General features: G+C 48.4%; 2 protein-coding genes across 20 annotated transcripts in view; one reads left to right on the plus strand and one right to left on the minus strand.

Moving 5' to 3' along the window:
* LOC109578038 (liprin-alpha-1-like) overlaps positions 1-24,740 on the minus strand; it is a 392,515-nt gene that overhangs the window by 170,987 nt on the left and 196,788 nt on the right. The window lies entirely within an intron of this gene.
* The window catches only part of LOC109575115 (liprin-alpha-1-like), a 32,530-nt gene continuing 8,436 nt past the window's right edge, over positions 647-24,740 (plus strand). The window contains exons 1-4 of one of the 11 annotated variants that reach the window (XM_070785533.1): positions 647-2,403; positions 5,287-13,575; positions 16,646-16,859; positions 21,465-21,687. In XM_070785533.1, the coding sequence (XP_070641634.1) occupies positions 13,560-13,575; positions 16,646-16,859; positions 21,465-21,687 (453 nt within the window). In that variant the 5' untranslated portion in view covers positions 647-2,403; positions 5,287-13,559. Of the gene's footprint in view, positions 2,404-3,536; positions 14,027-16,645; positions 16,860-21,464; positions 21,688-24,740 lie in introns of those variants that run through there. The other 10 variants (XM_070785534.1, XM_070785535.1, XM_070785538.1 and 7 more) reach the window with 10 other exon arrangements.

Genomic DNA, 24,740 nt, shown 5'->3' on the forward strand with positions numbered 1-24,740 from the left:
CCCAGCTTGCCCAGGCTGTTTCAGTGCCACGTGAACTTGGGAAGGAGGTGGAGCAAGCAGCCGACGAGGCCTGGAGACAGAGGAGCCGGTCTCCCCTCTTCCCTTGCCCCTGCCGGCCCAGGGCAGGCCTTGAGACGATGGGCTGCTGGTGGTGGAGGCCAAGGCTGAGGAGGGAGGGGTTACGTGACCTGTATTCTGTGACATGGTCACATGTGGGTTTTCTTTTTCAGTTTGAAAAAATGACTGCTTTTAGTTTTCCCTCCAGTTTTACTTTAAGGTGGAAAATGAAGATTTTATTCTTAAAGTTGAGCACAGTGATTTTACAGTCTTTTTGAAAGCAACAGTTGAGGTTTTAAAAACACATCTCAGAGAACTCCAGTAGATAAAGCCAAAAAAAGAGAACGTGTTCAGGGTGAACTGTGGGCAGGACCCCAAACTGTACTCTGTCTCTCCCAGAGTGTGTAATTGGTGAGATGGGTGGATATAGGACCCCAAGCACCCTGGGGACTGAGGCCCTCAAGTGACAGCAGAGGTCCAGGCTGAGCCAGGAGCAAGTGGCCTGTGCCCTGGCAAGTGGAGAGCCGCAAGGGTGGGAGTGGGGCCAGGAGAGGGGTGGGAGACTCGGGGGTGGAGGGTGGGGCAGCACCTGGTGGCGTCTGCGAGGCACTGGCTGTCACGGCTCGAGGCAGGGACATCCCTGAACCTCCACCTTGCAGCCCCCACGGAGCAGAGTCATCTGACAGCCCAGGGTTGAAGTTAAAAGGATGAGTTCACAGCAGGTTGAATGAACCCCTGTACCCACTGTGGGTTCATTTTAAGTACCTGGAGCGAGGTTGGTCAAGCCCTTGCTGAGCTTGAGTGAGGGAGTCAGTCAGGGAGGACTGAGCTCAGGGTGAGAGTGAGGGGCAGCTAGCGTGGTGAGTCCTCCTCAGCCGGGTGGATTCTGGGGACGCCCTTGAGTTCATGGGTGCCCTTTCAGTAGCCTCACTGGAGGCTTGTTTGGGGCTTAAAGGGGTGCAGAAGCCCACTTAGAAGACGTGCTCATTCCCAGGGGTGGTGGTTTCTGAAAGAGTTTATACTGGTCGGTTCGACTGTGACCCAGTACCTTGCAGGGTCATGTTTGACAGGGGGCCTGAGCCATGGGCACGGCCTTCCTTCTCCCGCACCCCACACTCACCTGTCATCTTTTTGGCAGCCCGTCCCCCCTCTCTGTACCCTTGACGGTGGGCCTGAGCCCAGCCCCCCTGTTACGACAGAGCCCCTTGTGACTGAGTGGGTTCCGGTTCTGGGCTCCTGGGAGACGTGCTGGAGGCAGAGCCTTCGTGCCATTTCTCCTTGAGACAGTGGTGCTATTGGTCATAGTGTGAGAGCAGTGGTCATAGTGTGGGAGTGGTGTGTGTGAGAGCAGTGTGTGTGAGAGCGGTGGTCATAGTGTGAATAGCAGTGGTTGTAGTGTGAGATTGGTGGTTATAGCTCAGGAGCGGAGGTATCCTACCGTGAAACAGCAGTTGCCCCCGAGTGGGGGGCTGCCCCCATCCGCGAGGATGGGTTGCAGAAGGGCCCGCCTGTGGGCGCTTTTTCAGTGCTGCAACCCCAAGGCAAAGGCCAAGACAAGGAAGAACTTGGCCTCGGCCCAAGTCCTGTAAGGAGAGTGGCCTGAGGTGATGTCAGGATGCATTTAACAGGAGGCTTCCTGTGTGCTGTTTTGGATCTGTCAGGAATTCTCTGCTCCTTATTAATTCCTGAATACTCAGGAATTAAGAGGAGAGGCAAGCCTCTCCTGCTGGCCGAAGAATCCAGGCATTTCCTTCATTAATTTTTCTATATAGTGATAAGTACCCTCTTCCTTCTTGTGAACCATACGGTAAAAGTGACTGTTTACAACTCTCTCTCTCTTTAATATGGTTCGCCTATGTTTTGTAAGTCTGGAATTTTAATCTTTATCTTTGCTGAGAATAACTACCTTGTAAGACAGTATATATTTCCACACCATGTTGATTAAAACACCTTTGTTCCATCAGAGCTCTGGTCCCCGTGTCTTTCTCTCTCTCTCTCTCTATCTCTTTTTCAGGCTGATCCCTTGGAGCTCTGCAGAGGCTCTCTGAATTCACTTTCCTGCCTGGGCTTCTAAGACCCTCTCGAGAAGGCACTTTGCATGTTCACTCCATTGAGAGGGCACCTGAGGCCTCTGTGAACAGAGCAAGCCCTGTGTCGGGGGCTTTATTGGCTTTCTGCATAAGCCAAGGAATATCAGCCTCTTTCTGTCCCTTACCTTCTTGTCGTCAACTCCGGACCACCAAGTTCCGGTCCATTAAAGGACCTCAACAAGTGGCACCCAGAACAGGGACTTGGTGCACGTAGGCAGATTCTTGGACGGAGTGACCCCAGGGCCTATTGAGGCCGGTAAGTACTAAGACATGGGTAAAAAGGCTGGAAAGCCCCATCACTTTTCTACTTTAATTCATCACTTATTTAAAGTTCAGGGATCTAACGAAATGCATGCTGATTTTTTAGCTAGATTAGAAACTGCTATTTCCCGTAGTGTATTTGGAGAAGCCAAAAGGCAACTAGAGAAATTATTTGCTTTACAACTCTCTCTCTCTTTAATATGGATTGCCTATGTTTTGTAAGTCTGGAATTTTAATCTTTATCTTTGCTGAGAATAACTACCTTGTAAGACAGTATATATGCCCACACCATGTTGATTAAAACACCTTTAATTACTTGCAAATTACCTGCATTATGTGATAATGCAAATCAGGGATGTCAAAAAGCTATGGCTCCAATTCGTGAGAAAGGGACTATTGATTATTTGAAGGCTTGTCGCAATCTAGGATTAGAAACTCAAAAGATGCAAATGGTAGCTGAAACAATAGCTGCTGCCTTAAGAAAGGGAAATAAAGGATGCTTTACATGTGGAAATAAGAACCATTTGAAAAGGGACAGCCCTAAGAAAGCTTAAAAAAAAAAAGAAAAGAAAAATATATAAAGATAAAAGACCTCCAAAAATCTGCCCTCGCTACAGTAGAGGAATGCATTGGGCAAAAGATTGTAAGTCTAAATCTGACATTGAAAGGAAACCTATTCCAGAAAACTGCAAGCAGGGACCCCCCAGGTCCCCTTCAGCAAAAACCTGAGACAAATTCCATCTTTTACCTGAAACCCTCAACATCTGGCAGTGCTGCCATCGATATACCAGCTTTGGTTTTAGATACTATGAAGTTAATGAGCTCTATTTAAATTCAAATTCACATGAACTGAAAAATATTAAATATATATAATTATTTACATATGAGTATAATTTAAATATAATTGTTTGCTAATCTAATTAAGACATGTCTTAAATCATCAACATTATATAATACTTTTATTATGCCTAGGTTTAAGGTAAACTAAATTTGTCAAAAAGGTAACTCTTTATATATATATATATATATATATATATATATATATGAGATAAAAACTTTTGGATAAACTATTAAAAGTTATTATATTTTTAATAGAATAATCTATTATTGTAATCTGTTATTATAATCTAAAATAGTCTCTTAGGATTGGAATAACTTAAATTTCTAGAGTTCTACTAAACTAAATAATAAAAGTTTATTAAATAGCTAGGTCATTTCCAAATAAAATAAGATTTTAAAACATTAATTACTAAACATTAAATTCCTCTTACAAAAAGTTTTTCTTACAGAAAGACTAAAGAGATTTTAAACTATTAATAAATATATTTTATAATGTATAATATATTGATATATATAAATATAAATATATATTTATATGTAATAAATATATTCACCAATCTATAAAATGCTAATGTACAAGACACTTCATAGTTGCTAAGGAAAAGTGAGATATATGCTTTTAATAAAAAGATATAAGATATGACATACTCAGATATACATTCCACATTTTCCCTGGGGGCCCCTCCTCATTTAACAAACAATACAATTATTAAAATAACTTGGAAGAATGACGAGCCTATTTGGACAGAGCAGTGGCCCCTCACGAAAGAGAAATTACAGGCAGCTAAGGAACTTATAGATGCACAACTAGAATTAAAACATATTGAAGAGTCTTGTTCTCCTTGGAACTCTGCTATCTTTGTCATAAAAAAAAAAAAAAAAAAACCTAACAAATGGCGTCTCCTAACAGACCTTAGAAAAGTTAGTGCATCTGTGAAACCTATGGGTGCATTGCAACCAGGACAAGATTGCTTTTTTAATAAACCTTTACACCCTTTAGACCAATAGAGATTCACTTTCTCTCTCTCTTATCCTAATCATATTAGACCTCATAAACGGTACCAATAGACTGTACTGCCACAAGAGATGATGAATTCTCCCACCATGTGTCAGTACTACGTAGCCAAAACCCTTGAGCCTGTGAGAAAGCAATTTCCTAACTTTCTTGTTATTCAGTATATGGATGATATATTGTTTTCGGCTCCATCTATCTTAAACACTGAACACATGTTTGATATAGCTCAACTATGCTTTAAAAACTCTAGATGAATCATTGCCCCTGAAAAAATTCAAACCTCTACACCATACTATTACTTGGGGTTCGTTGTTAATAGGCAACGCATTACTCCCCAACTAACTCAGATCCGTGCTGATAAATTATCAACCGTAAATGATTTTCAAAAGCTCTTAGGGGATATTAATTGGATTAGACCTTCTTTAGGCATTGCTAATTATCAACTGAATAGTCTATTTAGTACTTTAAAAGGAGATCCTGATTTAAATAGCCCTTGTTCACTTTCTCAAGAGGCACGAGAAGAACTCTGTTTGGTGCAAAATAAATTACAAAAACAATTTCTTACTCGCATCAAAATAGATTTACCTCTAGAATTGTTTATACTCCCCTCTCATTCTCCCACAGGACTTATTGCCCAACAAGAAGACCCAGTAAAATGGATCTATATCCGTTTTATGGAAATAAAGTCACTTACACCCAACCTTGATTTAATTGCTCTAATCGTTATCAATGGAAGAATTAGGACTAAAACTCTAATTGGCTCCGATCCTCATAAAATTGTAATACCTATCAATAAATACATATTACAGGTATTCCTTATAATCCACAGACACAAGACATAGTCAAAATAAACACATCACACACTAAAGTTACAAATAAAAAAAATTAAAAAGGGGAATACACAGGTACACTACTGTCTTCCTTATCTAAAGCAGACTTTACTAGCTTCTAACATATTTTCTAAACCTATAACTATTGTTACTACAGCTTTATTTGTTTTAAATTTTTTAACCTCTTCTTAAGATTCAACCCAAGGGGGCCCCCGGCATTCAAAATGGAGATGAAATAAGAACCCCAGGAAGAAGAAATTCCAATACGGGCCGTGTCTGCTCCAAAGATCTCCAGAAAGCACCGCCTTCGACGGCATCACCCCGATGATCTCCTCACTTGGAGACAAATAAAAGCCCTACTAATCAAGCTGAAAATTTGGTCTCTCAACAGGGGTTGCCTCCGAGTCCTGAGTACATTCTCCCGGCAATGCTCAGTCTTTTGGCCTGTACCTCCCCCTGCTCAAGCTCAGACTAACACCCAACCCCCCTCTATTGCAGGTGGTCGAATGGACGGAGAGAGGACCAATCATTTCAACTAATGACTCTATACATATGCTTTCTCCCTAGTACATGAAAGGGCCTTCATACCCTGGGCAGGAAAGAAAACTAATTAATATTTCTTTAGGCTATGAAGTCCTTCCCTTGTGCACGGGCCCAGCAAAATTGTGCATAAACGTCAGCCGACAAATTTGGGCTGACAAATTTGGGCTTTCATCCTACCTCCAAAAGAAGACTTTCAGACACTGCTTGGATTATTTACTGCCCTTTCGTTGTCTGTAAACCATGTTTATACTACTGAAACTTTCGGGAAAGAGTTAGGGAAAGAACAAAGAACTTTATGCAAAGGGTTTACTTATAAAAACTTTACTTATACTCCCATTCCTTGGGACAAATGTCAAACCAATCAAGAAAATCAATGTTTGTGGCTAATCATACAATTGTTGCTTGGGGACCCCATGGTATGTGGTTATCTGACTGCTCAGATGATATTAACAACACTGTGTGTGATATGGAAGGTCACTGACACTATGATGGAACATTACTATGACAAACGACTTCTTGAGTGACTTGACCATGGATTAGCCCCACCTCCTCCTAAGATCGTCCTCCATAAACAGAGTGGGCCTGAACAATGGGCCATTTGGAAACTTGCTGCAAGCATCAGAGCACAGAACAACTTGGAACTTGGACCGGACATTTCATAGGGACCAGTCGTCACAATAACTATTTCTTTCGCTACAGTCAGTCATATTTTATACAGGCCTGTGTCCCACTTCCTTTTGTTATAGCCATAGAAAATTTACAATTTAATAAGACTTTTACATTCTGTAACTTGTATTAATTGCAAACTATATACTTGTATTAACACCTCTATTTCTTTAAGCTTTTTGTGTTATTCCTGTTCACGTCAATCACAGTGCCTACAACTGGGAACAAATCAAATTTCATTTAATAAATATACGTGATAATGCCTCTCTGAATGTACAACTACTATAAAAGAAAATCTTTAAAACTTTTTTCTAAAAATCTGCCCTCTTCCCCTAATTTGGAAACTTTAGCTGAACAAATTACCTGGGCTAGACCCACGAGGATGGTTTCAAAGTATTACCCACAGTATCGGGTCTGGAACTGTAGCTTTGGTGATTGTCTTGATAATTTTATTTGTTGTTTACCGTCACCTTTCTATAAGGTTGGTTAATACTAACCAAATTCATTTGGTCAAGACCTTTTTCTTTACAAATATAATAAAATAGAGGGAATTGTCAGGAAGCATTTAATAAGAGGCTTCCTGTGTGCTGTTTTGGATCTGTCAGGAATTCTCTGCTCCTTATTAATTCCTGAAGAGGAGAGGCAAGCCTCTCCCACGGGCTGAAGAATCCAGGCATTTCCTTCATTAGTTTTTCTATACAGTGATAAGTACCCTCTTCCTTCCTGTGAACCATATGGTAAAAGTGATCGTATACAACTCTCTTTCCCTTTAATATGGATCACCTATGTTTTGTAAGTCTGGAATTTTAATCTTTATCTTTGCTGAGAATAACTACCTTGTAAGACAGTATATATTTCCACACCATGTTGATTAAAACACCTTTGCTCCATCAGAGCTCTGGTCCCCATGTATTTCTCTCTCTCTCTCTCTCTCTCTCTCTCTCTCTCTCTCTTTCAGGGTGATCTCTTGGAGCGCAGAGGCTCTCTGAGTTCACTTTCCTACCCGGGCTTCTAAGACCCTCTCGAGAAGGTGCTCTCCATCTTCACTCCATCGAGAGGGCACCTGAGGCCTCCGTGAACAGAGCAAGTCCCATGTCGGGGGCTTTATTGGCTTTCTGCATAAATCAAGGAATATCAGCCTTTTTCTCTCCTTTACCTTCTCATCATCGACTCTAGACCACCAGGTTCCAGTCCATTAAAAGACTTCAACAAGGTGAGAGCAGCCAGGGACTACGCCCGTCGGATTGGCCCTCACCCAGTGAAGCGTTGGGGTTGTGTTTCATTTTGTTAGCATAGTTGTGGGCCCTGCTGGCCAGGGCATTTTGGCCTTAGTGGGCAGGATCGACCCCAGCAGTTTACCTTGTAAGAGGTTGTGCAGGTGCTGCATAGAGGATGGGCGGGGGCCCCACAAGAAGGGAAACACTGGCTGGAGGAGTCACGGGGGCATGTGGACTGAGCTATCAAGTCAGTCCTTGAAGCAGAAAGGCTAAGCCCCTTAACGTCTCCCTTCTTCCAAGGAAAGAATACACTGGCTGGAAGAGTCTCTGGGGCATGAGGATCGAGCTAGAGAGTCAGTCCTTGAAGCAGAAAGGCTAAGCCCGTTAATGTCTCCCATCTTACAAACCACGGACCAATGTGTCCAGTATTTTAATGACGGGTACCTACTGCTTACGTGTATGACATACACCCTCATAGCTTCACATGTCTACTACATGCCTCTTACAAGTGCTGGGCACTGTTCTGGGTGCTGGACACTCAGTATGTAGTAGGGGATATGTAGTCCAGGATCTTTCTATTTCTGCAAAGAAAAATAGAAGAACAAAAGACTCCGTGTGGTTCAGCTTGAGCAAGTTCACCACGTGGACGGCCCTGCATGCATGTAAATTGTGGTAAAATACATATAACATAAATTTAACATTTTAACCAGTTGACTGAATGACTGGGTGGCTTCAGTGGAGTCAGGCTAACAGATGGCCTTGGGGTGCCATCCACCTTTGTCCCAGAGGAACACTCCAAATCTTGGTGGCCTTGTAGACCTTCCCTTTATTCTTCACTCTCCCCAGTGGCTCTAGGTCATTGGTCTGTGTGTCATTTAAGAATCTCTTTATCCACTTTGTTGTTAGGTTTATGTTTTGGAAAGCTTCTCAGACGTCCCTGGGACTTGAGAAGGCAGGCTTGGATTCTGGGTTCTCCCCTGCCACGTGCCTGCCAGGTCGAGGTGGAGGCCAAAGGCCAGTCTGAGTTGTGGTGGTCTATGTGGTCTTGGGGTCAGTGGACCCCCTCTTCTCTGGAAGGGCAAGGAGATCCTTTGTGTGAAGCCTGGAGAGACTTGACAGGGTCAGTCTTCACAGTCTCTCTCTCTTTTTAATTTATATTTGCATTTAGTTTCCCCTTTAACTGTTTTCTAGGAGTTTCCAACTCCTAGTGTAGAACTCAAAATATGCAGGGAGCAGCTTCTTAAAAGAGAAGAGGAAATTGCTGAACTGAAAGCAGAAAGAAGCAACACCAGGGTCAGTAGGGGGATTCTCATGTGTTGACATTTGCCCCACGTGGGTCACCGCTAGCCTCCGTGTTGCTGTCTTTAAACTCTGTCTGATTTTCAAGTCATTTTTCACATCTTCCCACTGAGCAGACCAGGGTGGATCAGTTCGGGGTTCTCATACCTTACTCCAAATTTATGATGAGAGCTAATGTAATTTTAGTACCTTTGAGAGGGGAGTTCTCAACTTACATTTTTGTCCACGCTACACTTTGTGTGGGATCTTAGTTCCCCAATCAGGGATTAAAACCCATGACCCCTGCAGAAGGGTGGAGTCTTAACTACTGGGCCCCTGGGGAAGTCCACTCTTAACTTTAGACTGAACTGGCAGGATTCCAACGTGCCTTAGCATGTTTCCAGCTGTAGCGTGAGGCTGAAAGGAGTTATCGGCCCTGAAGTCAAGCATGAGGTTGAAAGTGCCCCTTTGGCCCTGCCCTGCAGCTGCTGTTGGAACACCTGGGGTTACTGGTTTCCCGGTACGTTCCATCCCTCTGGATTACAGTGGGCAAGTGGCAGGCACAGTCCCCAGCTAGCATGACCAGTGAGGTGGAGGTGCTCAGGGCACTGAAATTGCTGTTTGAGCACCACAAGGCCCTGGACGAGAAGGTACCAGCCACCCATCCATCCTGGATTTGTACACTTAGTGCCTTGTTTTGACCTCACCGATTGCCTGGAAGTGCTGTGTTCCTTCCCTGTCAAAACAAGGCTAAGGCTTCCTTTCCCCCTTAGAGACCCTCCTACGGCTCTCTAAGCCACGAGTAAGACCTGACTAAGGAGATCGCACTCAGGAAGTCATAGAAAAGCAGTCACAGGAGGAGAGCCAGTTGAAGGAGTGCCTGGCAGCCCTCTCTTTCCACGTTACAGATCTGGAGGAAGACCTGGACACGGCCAGGAAGAACCTCCTCAAGTCCAAGGACATGAACACGAAACTGCAGTGGGACATCCGCGAAGTGAGTGATGGCGGTCCTGTCTGCCTGAGGTGGACTGTGGGTCCCTTCTTCTCCCGGTGATCTCAGCCTTGGGATGGCTGCGTGAGTAAGAGCAGAGCACTGGAGAGACCACAACTGGCTGCCTCCCCACCTCTGCGTTGAGGTCTCTGGGGTAGAAGAGGCCTGGTCCAGGCAGTCCGTTGGCAGTGGACCGACATGAGGGCAGCCCTGGCGCTGTGCCGCACCCTGGGTGTGGACTCCTCCTTTCCACAAGTTCTAGGGGGCCCATTGTGCTCCTTTTGTAAAAATTCATTCATCCATTCATTCATTAATTGGTGTATAGTGGCTTTACACTGCTATGTCAATTTCTGCTGTACAGCAAAGTGAATCAATCATCTATCTATCTATCTGTCTATCTATCTGCCTCTCTTTTAGATTTCCTGCCCATTTACTTCACCACAGAGCACTGAGTAGACTTCCCTGTGCTGTACACTAGGTCCTTACTCATTGACTTTATGTGTAGTATCAGTACTGTATATATGTCAACCCCAGTCTCCCAGTTCATCCCCGCCTCCACCTGCCTGTTGAATGCTGAAATTTCCTTCTGATTCCCTCAGACGAGTCTGGTGACATCTGTGGAGCCCGTTCTCTCAGAGCGATGGGAGCATGCTGTGTGGGCTCTGCTGAGGCAGCTTGCCTGGCCATCTTCTCGAGTTTTCTGAGGTTCCGCTCCTTGAAGGGATGTGTGACAGTGATACAGTCAGACAAGTCGAGTGATGTTTGCTCACCCTCAGATCTTCAGGCCCGAAGAAATGTGGAATCATGATGTTTCTGGCGGTCGTGTCTGTGGGGGTCATGATTTATGAAAAACATTCCAGGGATGTGGTGCTGCTACGGGAATCGTCCCCACTGCCAGCCAGCCAGCCAGTCAGCCACCTTGTCCTTCTGGTGGGAAAGTGTTGCCCCGCACTGCCGGTGGGCACTGGCTGGTGATGAAGAGTCAGGCGGGGTTGTGCTGGCGTGGCTGTTGGGAGCGTTGCCCGGAGCTCAGTGAGCAGCTGAGGGGCCGTCCATCCGTTGGTGGGTGGTGGGCGGTGTCGGGTGCTCGCAGACCCTCCCAGAGCAGGGTCACTAACAACCGCCAGGGGGCGCCCTTCTGCCTGTGATCTTCTCCAGGCTTGGTTTCTCCTCCCCGCTGGCATCTCTGCTGTCCTTCCCCGGTTGGCCTCGTAGTCCGACCTTTTGTCTTCCAGAAGCTCTGCCACTAAGGAGGCTAAACGGTTCAAACTTCCTTCCCAGCTTAGGAAGGTAGAATGTGTGCCTCGCGCGTCCTGCTGCCTGCGCTGGCTTGCCACATGCAGTCCGAGGAGGGGGCGCAGTGGCGGCGGTTGCGGCGCCCAGGGCAGAGGGGAGCACGTCTTCTCTCACGAGCCGGTCACCAGCACCCTCCGTGAGCCACGCGTCACACACAAAACTGCACAGGCTGCGTGAGCAGGCATGCGGGCATGCCCCCCACGAACCTGGGGCCGGTGGTCCACACAGAGCATGGTCTGCTTGCCGCCCCTGCGGTCACAGCCCGCGTGCCGTCAGGACAGGGTCGTTGAGAGCGGAGCTGATGCTGTTCTTGGCGGACAGGCGGGAGAGAGTCATGGCAGCATGGAGAATAGGCTGTGCCAGATGGAGGCCCAACTGGAGGAGAACAAGGAGCTGCAGCGGGTGCCTGTGCTGACGGGGAGGCGGCGTCTGGGCAGGAGACACGGCTTGGGCAGGGGCCAGAGCTGCCTTTCTCCGCCGCTCCCTTCTCTGCCGCCGAGTGTGTGCATGTGTGGCCCCATCTGCTGATCCGGGCACCCACCTCCTCGGGAGCAGGGCCAGAGGTGGTCGCCCATAGGCGGTGGGCAGGAGCCAGGGCGTCCCCACGTTCAAAGAGGCTGCTTGTTGCTCTGACCAGCCAGTCTGGGAGCTGCTTGGGATACAGGTGGACCTCCCAACTGCCCCTCAGACAAACCTGAGGGTGCCAGCCCAGGGCCCATGAAACTGAAGGCATGGTGCCCAGGTGTGGAGCCTGCTTGCCTCGGACGTGGCGCTGGAGTCCCACATGCCAAACTGCTGGTCCAGACACGGTGTATGTGTAGGATGGCTGCTCCTAGGCAGGACGAGAACCGTAGTTGCGCTGCGACAGAAGGTGCGTCAGGAAAGGGTGATGGTGGAGGCTCACATCACCGAGTCCTGAGAGAGGTTTCCTGGAAAGGTTGGCCACACGGCGATACAGACCATTCAGGAAATGGAGTGGGGATCCCAGGTCCAGCCTCACATGTTAGTACTGTCCCCACTATGCCTGTGTTCTTGGGCCTGGACTGCAGAGCCTCAAAGACGGGCTCCCGGGGGCAGTGGTTCTGACTCCCATTGTGAGACCTGTGGTGAGGCGCCTTCCCGGCTTAGGCAGAGAGCTCAGTGGCTCCGGATCAGGGGTGCTCTTCCTTACTTTCAGAACTGCTGTTCAGAGGCTGTTGAGATCAGGATGCTGTTTATGACTAAGCCAATTCAAAGTCAACTTTTGTTTTGCTTTAAAAATCTTTGAATGCCGATGCCTTATTGTGGAAGCTGTGACAGGTTTTATTTCCTTGGGCTCAAAAATCACTGCAGACGGTGACTGCAGCCATGAGATTAAAAACTGCTTGCTCCTTGGAAAGCTATGACAAACATAGACAGCATATTGAAAAGTAGAGACATCACTTTGCTGACAAAGATCCATATAGTCAAAGCTATGGTTTTTCCAGTAGTCACGGATGGGTGTGAGAATTGGACCATAAAGAAGGCTGAGCCCTGAAGAACTGATGCTTTCGAATTGTGTTGCTGGAGAAGACTCTGTTCTAACAGAAAATAAACTGTTTTTAAATGTATTACAATGGAAAATTTCAAACATGCACAAAAGTGGATGGAGTAGTATAATAAATACCCATGACCCATCAATTAATCTCAGCAATTTTTAACACAAAGCCAATCTCAACTAGATCATTCTTCTCTCCATTTCTTTATACAGTAGATTCTAAAACAGCTTTTTAAACCTTGAAATTGAATTGATGCTCATTTTATAAAACACAGCCTTGCCAACTTTGTTATTACGTTTAAAAAATGCTTGAGGTAATTATTTCCAGTTTTTTAATATGAATTTTCATATTGGAAAAGACCCTGATGCTGGGAAAGATTGAAGGCAGGAAGAGAGTGGATGACAGAGGATGAGATGGTTGGATGGCATCACCAACTCAATGGACATGAGTTTGAGCAGATGCTTAGCAGAAGTCAAGTTACATTTTCCTTATGCTAATCCACTGCTGTAACACGTATAGCATTTCTGGTTTTGAACACTGAATGTGTTTGCATTATAGTTGAATTTAGAGTGTGTGGCTGTTATGTGTGGTTCAGAATTCTGAGTAGTCCTTTCTGGGATCACCTGAAAGCTGAGACAAAGCGTGAGCCCTTCACGTGGACTGTGCTGTGCGTCAGAAAGATAATACGAGCCACCTACACAATCAAAAATTTCCTAAAACCCAATGGGCTCCTTGACATCCTTCTTTCACTGTGAGTCTTGAAATCTTCTGTGTGATTTCCACATCTAGTGTTGCACCAGCCTGTCTCACGTGCTCAGGGGCTGCACGAGGCGAGTGACTGCCATGGCCGACAGCACAGAGCTTCCAGGTTGAGTCGAGTGACTCGGAAACTTGGCCCGTTTGACTTGTTTTACCCCATAAGGAAGTGAAGTGGGCTGTAGAGGAATGAATGTGAGGAATGCCCAGGAATGCAGGTGAGCTCCATGGAGACCGTTTAAAGCAACGAGAGGAGTGAGGGCAATAGAGTGAGTTGTGTCCCCCTGACCCGAACCCCCGCCTGAAGTCGAGCTTCTCTCTACAGACTTCATCGTTGTTAATGGCTTGCCATGTTTCCTCCAGAGAAACCTTTTCTGCGCCTGAGATGGAACTTCCTCCTCATTGTGGTTTATGGGTGAATATTGTTCTGAGTGTTTATATTTTCTAGGGACTCCTAGAGAACATTTTCTCAGAATTAAAATGTTCGGAGTGGATACCTACTCACATAACCTGTTCTGCACATTTTGGTGCAAGTCATTTTACATCAGGAAAGCAAGCGGTGCAGGCTGTGTCATTTGCTGTTTCGTAGGACCAGCTGATTCTAAACCTGGAAACCCTGAGAGCTGAACTGGACCAGATGAGAGTGCGAGGGGCTCCCTTCCACTATGGGTAGGCTGCTCCCCCGGGCAGCTCCCCTCAGCGCTGTCGAGTGTGACAAGGGCCTGTCTGGTGTGTGGACAGTATGACTGGGTGTTGCTCATGGTCGCACCTCAAGGAGCCTGTAGCTTCGTGACCAGCGAGAGGGAAGAGACAAGCATCGTTCCTTAGGGTCAAACTTGGTACCATGGAGTGGTAGTCACAGTATTGACAACACTCAAAACCACAGGCAGAGATTTGGAAGTGTGGGGGCGACCAGTTGATATTTGGGTGTATTCATTTGAGGGGCCTGACAGACTGTGACACTGATGTTTCGGAAGAGTCGCAGAAGGTTAATGACCTGTAGTCTTTTTTACATGAATGGAGACTGAGACATGACTTGCCGTTGACTGTGGTGGGAGGAATCACCTGGCTTGTGAATGAGGCGAGCAGATTACTGAGCATCCTGATTTTTTCTTCCTCATTGTTCGAGGGGTGGTAATTCTTATTAAGTATTTAAATGTTTCTTTGGCTTCTTCACGGAAAAATGGTCACAAGTGAGAGACAAACTTTAGCAAAGGTCATTAAGTGCTTAACTGGTGACATTCATTCATCTGTAGGAAATCGCTACTGCTTGAAGCCTGACTTAGGAGACAGTTTGGAGCCCATACGCATATTTCTGTGTTTGTGTACTTAGGGGATCCTCACAGTCCAGGGCCCCAACCCAGCCTTCTTCTAGAGTAAGGGGATATCATTTGAGACAAAGGCAGAGCCAGAAACTGGCAGGTGGAGTCCGAAACCACAGTGGGTGGAGTTCAAGGAGAGCACGTGCCCTGCAATATGGATAGGGGACATGGCTGGACTTGCTGGTAGAGCTCCCCCAAGGTGAGAGGCTGGTGCTGTCAGAAGTGGGGAACCCCTGCTCCCGGGATGGACAAGGTGAGTGTGAGGCAGACTGTGTAGACAGTGGAGAAAGAGGAGGTGGACATGGCCTCCTGCTCTTGGGGGTTTTTGGGTAATGAGGAGGGCCCTGGTGCCAGGACCCGAGGCCTGGCATGGTTGGGGGGCTCAGATGGAGAAACCTGGGGCCTGGTCACCAGTCCCCTGTGTGTCAGTGAGTGTGAGAGACAAGAAGAGGAAGCAGCCGCGGGGCAGGAGGGCCCGCTGTGCTCTGAAGACAGTGGGCCACAGCGGCTGGTGCGAGGGAGGGGTGTCTCCAGGAGGCAGCTCTCGAGGGGTCACGGCAGTGACGTAGCAGCACAGGTGGGGCTTCGGAGTGGGGCTTGCGGGCACTGTGGGCTGGGTGGGGAGCACTATGCTGGCTCAGGAGAAAGGGAGTGGGGACTGAAAACCTGGCTCACAGGCAGGGCAGGCACAGCATATTTAGTGGGCCTCCCAGAGGAATTGGTCACCTTGTCTCTGAGACCTTCTCCGGGGGGGATAGAGCTTCGGGTGATGAGGGGGAAAGAGATGGAGGCTGCATCCCGCGAGGGGACTGGGAGGTGATGGTTGGGTGGCGACCCAACCCGGAGGCCTCTGTGGCCCTCAGAGGACCCTCGAGGGTCCGCAGTCCACAGTGGGACTGTGTCGTACCCCCTACCCAGTTCCCAAGTGTGTTCTGGCCCCAGGCCCTTGGGTGCAAGTGGGGCAGAGAAGGGAGCAGTTCTGTCAGGAGGGAGAGGAGACAGGAGGGAAGACAGGTGTGGCTCCGGGAGATTCCAGACTTCCATCTCCTATGCAACACAGTATTCCTTGCAAAACCGTCGCGCAGAGCAGCGGGTGACCCCGAGCAGGCTGAGCTGGTGGTCGGCCCTGGCCACTCTGCAGACGTATGGGGTGTCCTGTCCTCGGAGGAAGGTCCTGTCTCCCAGGTTTAGGGACTCCTGCACGTGAAGGCACCACCCTCTTCCCAGGGACAAGACTGAGCACAGCCCGGGCGGTCCTGCAGTGCAGGTGGCTCACAGTCAAGGCGGGGCCACCCTGCCTCTCAGCAGGCCCCTGCTGAGTGAGCTCCTGGCACCTGCAGGCCCAGGCCTTAGTGCTCAGGGCCTGAGCATCTGTGCTGGGCCTTGTTCAGCCCAGAGTCCAGTGACACGCTCGCCTTTGTTTTAATGGGAGACACCAGTGGTGCTCAGCTCCGAGGTGTGGGTCCGAGCCCTTTCTGCTGCGGGTTGTTTGAGACACCTTTAAAAACAATGAGAGCAGTGCAGACAGTGTTCCAGGCAGACTGGTGATTGTGATCCACAGACTTCCCGTGGGAGAGGGAGGTCAGAGCAGGCGTGGGCCGAAGGGGAGGTGGGGTGCCAAGGGGAAAGCAGAGCAGGTGCAGGCCCCGCCCTGGGACCTGAGAGTGGGCTCCAGAGGGACCCTGGATGCCCCAGCCTCAGACAGCCGATCCTGTCCTAGTCAGCTCCACACCCTCGCGTCAGCACTGCCTTCCCCACATATGGGAGTTTTCCAGCTGCTGGGGATGAGCCCTGAGTGTCTGTGGAGCAGCGGGTGGCCTGTTGCTGTTGGAGCCAGAGGGCAGTGCCCTCCCGGGGGCCCTTTTGCTGTGAAATTGCCAATCTTCCAAATGGACAGGCTCTGGCTCGACTGACAGAGTGAGCTCTCTTTTCTTCTAACAGCGCTGCTCTTTGCCGTGTGTTTCAGCTGACCCCACTTGGGCAGTGCTCTGGACCTCAGGTTCCCTGTGGCAGACTGGTCAGCAGACTACTCAGGAGATCGGGCAGTGCTACAATGCCCCCAGAAAGGCCAGCTGGCAGCGCTGCACGATGAGCTGTCAGAGGCAAGGACCCCGCGGCCCTCTTCCCGTCCCTGGTGGGCACCTTGTGAGGCACCTGCCCCCTCACACTGTGGTCCTGAGGTGGGTTTGGAACAAAGCGCTGATAGGTCGCTTTATGTCTTCCCATTTTCCTTTTTCTGGCTAAGAGTTTACTTTTAAGGCATGCTTTTTTTTTTTCTTAAAATAACCAATTTGGATAACTTGTGGCCTACTGTGAGCTCCAGCATGGTACTAATTACCACAGTTTTGAAATCATCCTACGAGTAAATGGATACACATATCCATCAGCTTATAGTGAGAAGAATTCTCATTGGGAGTTTAAGTGCCTTTATCTTTTCACCTCATTCATGCCATGTGTTTGTTCATACATGTCTGTGTTTTGAGCTTCCATATTCAGTGAGCAGTTAGTTTGGGCCAGACATGGTCAGAAGTAGGACTCCAGCAGTGAATTAAAAACCGTGTGTGTCCTTTATCCACTGCTACGTAACGAATCATTGCAAAGCTTAATGACTTCCTAGGGAGCAGCTCACAGTCCACAGTGCCTGTGCATTGTAGCAGGCGGGCCTGGTTCAGGGCCTCCTGAGGGCACAGACACAGGAAGGCCCCCCAGGGCTGGATGGCAGGCTTTCAGATTCACTTGGCTGCTGGGGACAGGCCCAGGTCCCTGCCGTGTGGCTTTCCCATATGGCCTGACTCTCCTCGGAACACCCTCTAAGAGTGAGAGCGTGGGGTTTAGCCCGGGGCCTTTTGCACCCTGATCCCGAGGCCGCACACCTTCACTTCTGTTTGCAAGAGTGAGCTGCACAGTCCTGCCTCGCTTAGGGGCTGAGCAGGAGTTGCCCCTTCTGCCGCTTGAAGGGAGGAGGAGGGAAGAATTTGTGGACCCCTTTTTAAACCCGCACAGCCTGTCGAACAGTAATGAGCAGGGAAAGGAGACCAGAGTGCCCGAGTTGTCCAAGGAGGAGGGGACGATTGTGTGTGAACAGGGTGGCCAGCAAGGTGACACCAGGAGGGTGACCTTGAACCAGAGACCCCGAGGCAGGAAGAGAAGTAGCCACTTGGAGATAGAAAAAGGGTCGTGTCAACCAGTGGGGACAAGGGAGAGAGCGGGCCGCATCAGGGAGGAGCCCGGGCTCAGGCCTCAGCAGCTTGAGGCCAGAGCCTGTTTCCTGAGGTGAGGAGGGCTGCCGGGACGGGGAGCTAAGAGCTGGGCCTCGGCCCTGTTGAGGTGGACAAGCCCATGGGGTGTCCCAGGGACTTGTGAGGAGAGCAGCTGAGTGTTCCGGCCTGCATCCGGGAGAGGACTCACTCAGCTCAGGGTGGACTTGGGGTCGTGGGCATACAGATGGCATTGAAAGCCACGAGCACGGTAAAGTCACCAGGTGGGTGCCCGTGGAGAGAGATGGGGTGCAAGGGTAGAGCTGTGGGGAACCCTGCATTCCAAGGTTGAGAAGGGGTGCAAGCGACAGGAATAACTGCAGGGAGGGCAGGGCCTGGATCCCAGGGAGAGACATGCTGGGGCGGGTGTGGGGGAGGGCAAAGAGGGGAGGGGGCTTGGTAACATGGGTTCTTCAAACCCCCGGGGAGCTGCCCTGCAGGTTGGGGCACACCCACCGCCTGCTGGCAGAGAGCTAGGAGCCGGGCGGGAGGGGACCATAGAGGCTGCTCCCAGGGAGCTTTCAGAGACCCACAGTGGGTGCTGCAGGGAGCCCTGGAGGAGGACTCTGCTGGTTCCCCTTGTGCTATTGGAAGGCGAGAGAAGGGAGAGGATGTGCTGACCGGGCTGATGGGGGTGAACCCATAGGCAGCTGGTTTGCTAGAGCGGAGCAGGAATGATGGCAGGTGGTCCTGGAGCCAGCGAAGGGGGTAGCCCAGGCCTGGGGTGGGGTTGTGATGAAGACAGGAGGCGAGGGCACTGGCCACAGGGGACAGGGAGCCAGCAAGCCAGCACCTCGAGGCTGCCCCTCAGTTCCTTTGAGGTCATGTTTGGGAAAGAAGGCAGGACCTGGGTGACAGTGTGGCAGGGGGGACGTTTTCAGAGAGAAGGGTGTGAGGTGTGAGAGCCGGAGGGCGGGACGGGGCCCCGTGGGCCCTCTCCCGTGTGTCTCTGATGACAGAGCCACACTTGTGGTGCGAGGGGCCGTCCCCCAGAACAGCCCGAGGGCCTGTGCCCAGAGAGGAGAGCCGCAGGGGGGCTGGCCCTCCTGTCTCCTGGCTGACCCTGCTCGCTCCTGTCTGTGGGTGTTCAGACCAGCCTGGGAAATGGAGGGCTGGAAGCCTGCGAGGATGGCACTCTCTGGTGAACTGGTACCAGAGGTGACCGCTGATAGGGACCCAGTGGCTGCCGAGCTGAAGGGTTCTTTTTTCTTATTTTCCTCCAGCCTGGCTGATGGAGGCATGGATGTATTTTTGTAATTTTCAGTTTCTGTCTCTGACTCCATCAGCCCACCCTTTTGAATAACCTCATAGAATGCCTGCCGTCCTGGGTGTCACCAGGCCATCTAGGAACTGGATTCTCCCCCTGCCCGTTTCTTCAGTCCTGCTCGATTAAGAGATGGCAGTGTCTCATGAACATGGCCCATTTATCCACAGTCAGGGTTTCCATGTAAAATTGGGTTCAGTTCCTGATAGACTTGAGCTGCCCTGAATGTTGCTGACGAGACGTGGTCCTCTCGTGCCCAGATGCAGACCCTGAAGGAGCAGAACTGGGAGCACGCGGAGCAAGCGAGCATGCTGGCCGACGTGGCCCAGGCATTTGAGAGTGACGAGGGCGTGTCTGACGACGAGGGCGACAGGGTCACCCTCTTCAGCTCGGCCACTCAGCTGTCGCCCAGCGGGCAGGCCAATGCCAAGACTCTGACTGTGATGCTTCAGGAGAAGCTGGACACCATCAATGAAGAGATTCAGTGGGTGATTGCGAACTCGGCTCCCCAGAAACTCGGTTTCTCTGAGGAGCTGTCTTCTAGGGACATCTGAGTGTTCCATAGCAAGAAACCTGACCTCAGGTCTGCTTCAAGAATTTTCAGTTTTTAGATTGCCCTTGCTTATAGAGCTCGGTCAGCCAGGGCGTTCTATCCACGGTGTGGTGTCAGCACTCTGTGGGGGGGCGTTGTGGGGTGTTCCCCGTCAGCTCTGAGCCCCAAGGTGGGTGAGGTGCCGAGGCGGTGTCCCCTATGGCCCTTGCACCCTCCTGTGTCCCTCGGAGCCCCCCACGTTCTGGTGAAAAGCCAGCTGGTGAAAGCTGGAGTTTTGGGGTTGGCAAATTCCCACTCAGATCTGCATTTTCCTTTTTAACTTAATGCAGTGTGAAGATTGGCTTGTTGTAAGACAGTGGTCCAAGGACATGTGTTTGAGTTTTTCACATCTCATCAGTATATTTAAGATGTTTTCTTTAGACACCATCTTGGCAGTTATAACAATTTTCAAAACGGGATAGAATCCAAAGGCCTCCCTCGTGGTGAGCAGGGGGCCTTGGGTCTGGGTGCGGCCGGGTGGCTGGGGGCCCCGAGGCCTGCCTGGTGCCACACCCGCACAGCTATGCCCGTGTCCCGAGTCCACGTTCAGAGTGGCCGCAGGCTGGTGACCCTGCACAGGACCAGGCAGAGCTGCTGCTCAGACTGTTCTCGCCACGTCAGCCCAGGCTGAGGTGCCCTTTCCTGTCGGCCGAGTGCGGGGATCCCGGGGAAAGGCAGGGGGTGAATGGGACAACCAGCAAACGCAGGTGGTGTCGCCTGCCCATTTGACGCCAAGACAGACAGCTTTGTGGGCCGTGTTTGAGCAGAGACGAGCTCAGAAAGATGATCTTTCTGCATCCCTGCAGGAAGTATGGAATGGTTATATATTAATATTTTTATTTTTACAGCAAGTTGTCAGGTAAAAGTGATTTTTCCTTATTTTACAAGTTGACTTGATGTAAATGGTAAATTCTGTCCATCAACTTGTAATCAACAGTGAAAAACTTTCAAGATGTATGAGTAGAAGTGAAGCTGGAGAGTTTACTGTCTGTAAGAATCTTGTATTTTAATTTGAAAATCATTTTATTTGCATAATCGTGTATTTAAACTGCTATATAAAAACATCCACCACACATTAGGGGAGAAGAGCAGAAACTGTGAATTCTAGGTTAATGCAGCACATTGACATGAACCCAGAAACTCACACAAAGCTGGTGGAGAACTTCATCAAGTGATGCGTTTGTATATACACAACCTTAAAAAAAAAAAAAAAAAAAAGATCAACTCAGCACTTCATCTGGTCTGGAGACTTGTGTTTAGAAACTGCAGCTTGTTCGTGAATTGCTGTTTTGATTATACAGAGTTCCTGATTCCCAGTGGAAAAGACTTGAGGCACTGACATGCATCTCTGCCCTGAGAGCAGGGGAAGTAAGGGTTGTCAACTTGAGGTATCTCCTCAGAGGAAGAGAGTTGCCACCAGGGTCCCTGCAGAAGGTTAGAGTAAATAAGTGAAATCAAGCGTGAATGATCAGGGGCCAGTAAGACTCAACGCTAAGTTATTCTAAGTTTGAGAATATTCAAAAGAGGAAACGTAGAACCTTTTGGCTGAGATGTTCATTGAGCAACTGTTTCTGGAATTTGCTAATCATGACACAGAATGCCAGCCCAAATTTATTGTCCAGACAGGTTCCTCTGCTGACAAAGGCAGGTGATGCATTTTATTCTATTTTAGGTTGATCGAAGAAGAGAAGGAGAACACGGAGCAGCGGGCCGAGGAGACTGAGAGCAGGGAGGGCAGGGGGAGCTTAGGCAGCCTCTGTCGTTTTAAATCAGTGAGCTCCCTCAACCTGCTTCCCACCTCCTCGCATGCTGGCTCCTGCCCACCCCTGCCCAAGCCCAGAACGAGGCGGCACAGCCCGGCACAGGAGGGAGACCAGCTGGGCATCATGACTCTGGTATGTGTCTGCCTCCTCCCTGCCGCATCCCTCCCCCAGCACGCTGTTTTTTGTTTGTTTTTTGATTTTTCTCTTTATACCCAGAAGAAAATCAGGTACATTTGCTACGCTCAGAGGTCTAAAAGTTTTTAAACCGCCTAGTCTTTAATCATTCCACAATGGCACAGTGACAAATTAGTCTTGATATTTGGACCACCAACTTAGCATGTCATCATGAACTCAGCCAGAGCCTGCCTCTGTAACGTTGGGCCTGGCCTGTGCTGGGCACAGCAGCTGCAGGGAAGTTTCTGTTCTCAGGGAGCAGACAGCTTTGTGAAAGTAACTATAGGCAGCTGTCATGGCGTGGGAAAGTCGTGCAGCACATTTTCCATTGGGAATGCCTGGCTACAGGGTACAGGGCATGCGGTGGGAACAAAACCAAGAATCTACACTGGTCTGCTTGCTGATGGACCTGGCCACGCACTCCGGCCAGCTCTGCGTGTGAAACCAGGTTAAAAGCCCAGTGCCCCAGGGCCCCAGGGAAGATGTCAGGCTGCCTCACTTTTCCAAGTCTAAAACTGGGATGACGACCTAGGGCTTTTGGTGACAAAGTGTGCGGCTCTAAAGCACATGTTCCAGCTTTCTTGGGTGTTTAGCTTAGGTGTTGTGAGTGCATTGCTGTTTACCCCATGAAATCACGTGTACAACACTCTGCTTTGTAACTGGACTTGTATTATCTCTTTTTTCTGTTACCACCCATTTCATGTTAGCTGCATTGTTAGTCAGCTTATAATTAAATTAACCGTGAATCATTTTAGAGGCCTGTGAAGTGGTAACTAGTCCATTTTGTGGTCTTTTGACACTGTTTTTATAATTTGCATCATTGGCTAATTAGTTGATATTTTAAATTCTTTGACGATTTCTCTGTGGTTTCATGCTTGATTTCTTTCCGAATATTTATGAAAAGAACAGTTCTGTATGTTTTCCTTGCTGTTGGAGTTCTCTGACAGTGTGTCTGCTTTCATCATTGGTTTTGATTTCCTGTCTCATCCTGTTGTCTGCTTAGTCGTCCTCAATCCAGATCCCCCCCCCAGCCCCCGAGGCTGTAGTTTACTCATCCATCTCCCCTCCCCCGTCCCCCCACTTCCTCTGGTCATAGCAGTGCTGTGGTCCACAGCGTGAGTCCCCTTAGTCGGGTTTGTGCTTTGTCTTCCTGTCTCGTTAAATGGTGTTTTTCCCCCATAGCAGTAATTTGAATTGGTGTATCACTATGCATTTACAGGAGAAGGCAATGGCAACCCACTCCAGTACTCTTGCCTGGAAAATCCCATGGATGGAGGAGCCTGGTAGGCTGCAGTCCATGGGGTCACACAGAGTTGGACAGGACTGAAGGGACTTAGCAGCAGCAGCACGCAGGTATAAGCATAATGTAGATGGATCCTAAACTACATATCATGTGTAATTCATAAATGAGATTGTGCTTACATAAAGAAATGATCCTCTTAAGTGTAGAATTAATGGACTTTTAGATATGCAGATGACACCACCCTTATGGCAGAAAGTGAAGAGGAACTAGAAAGCCTCTTGATGAAAGTGAAAAAGGAGAGTGAAACAGTTGGCTTAAAGCTCACCATTCAGAAAACTAAGATCATGGCATCTGGTCCCATCACTTTATGGGAAATAGATGGGGAAACAGTGTCAGGCGTTATTTTTGCGGGCTCCAAAATCACGGCAGATGGTGATTGCAGCCATGAAATTAAAAAGACGCTTACTCCTTGGAAGGAAAGTTAATGACCAACCTAGATAGGATATTAAAAAGCAGAGACATTACTTTGCCAACAAAGGTCCATCTAGTCAAGGCTATGGTTTTTCCAGTGGTCATGTTTGGATATGAAAGTTGGGATGTGAAGAAAGCCGAGCGCTGAAGAATTGATGCTTTTGAGCTGTGGTGTTGGAGAAGACTCTTGAGAGTGAGTCCCTTGGACTGCAGGGAGATGCAACCAGTCCATTCTAAAGGAGATCAGTCCTGGGTGTTCATTGGAAGGACTGATGCTAAAGCTGAAACTCCAGTACTTTGGCCACCTCAAGTGAAGAGTTGACTCACTGGAAAAGACTCTGATGCTCGGAGGGATTGGGGGCAGGAGGAGAAGGGGACGACAGAGGATGAGATAGCTGGATGGCTTCACCGACTCGATGGACATGAGTTTGGTTGAACTCCAAGTGTTGGTGATGGACAGGGGGGCCTGGCATGCTGCGATTCATGGGATCACAAAGAGTCGGACACGACTGAGCGACTGAACTGAACTGAACTGACACAATATCCTTTCTGTGTTGGTGCTTGTATTTAAGACTGTAAATCTCATCAGCTTTTGCACAGTTAATGTCTCTATTAGACTCGTTAAGAAAGTATCTTCTATAGTTAATAAAATGTAAAGACTGCACCTGCTATTATGCTAGCTTTCATTCTTACATATTATCACAGGGAACTTGCTTTAATGAATTTATTCTGAGAAGTTTTAAATCAAATTCTATGTCAGGATTTTACATTAATGTCCAAGAGCTGGTTAGATTTGTTCAATGTTAAAATAGATATTATGGTAACTTCCTCATCAGTTAAATTACTAATTTAAAGTATAACATGTTTTTGATTAAGAGAAACTAACTTATAGAGAAATTTGGCTGAGAATAGACACCTGTTAAGGCCCTTTGTTGTACAGAATGCTGTGCTTTAATAAATCATGATGTTGTAATAGAATGGTATCTTCCTGAGTAATAATTTATAGTGTTTCTCTAGTAAATCTTGAATAGCTTATTTATCTTCTGTGGTCAAAAAAAATGTTCTGCTTCCAGTCATATGTTCTGTAAATCTTCATGTCACTTACATGTTTGCCATCATTTTTGCTTTACTGTATTTGCCTCTACGGATTCTTGAAATTTTAGCTTCAGAGTCGCAATGAATCTGGTTTCTCTTCATTTCTTTGCATGCATCTATCAGCCTAGTGATTTAAGGAAGCAGTGTCGAAAGGTAAACTATTTAGTAATGTAGCACGCCTTTGTTTCTCTGTGAAGTATTA

This window comes from Bos indicus, unplaced genomic scaffold (assembly GCF_029378745.1).
Source record: "Bos indicus isolate NIAB-ARS_2022 breed Sahiwal x Tharparkar unplaced genomic scaffold, NIAB-ARS_B.indTharparkar_mat_pri_1.0 scaffold_70, whole genome shotgun sequence".
NCBI classification, from domain to species: domain Eukaryota; kingdom Metazoa; phylum Chordata; class Mammalia; order Artiodactyla; family Bovidae; genus Bos; species Bos indicus.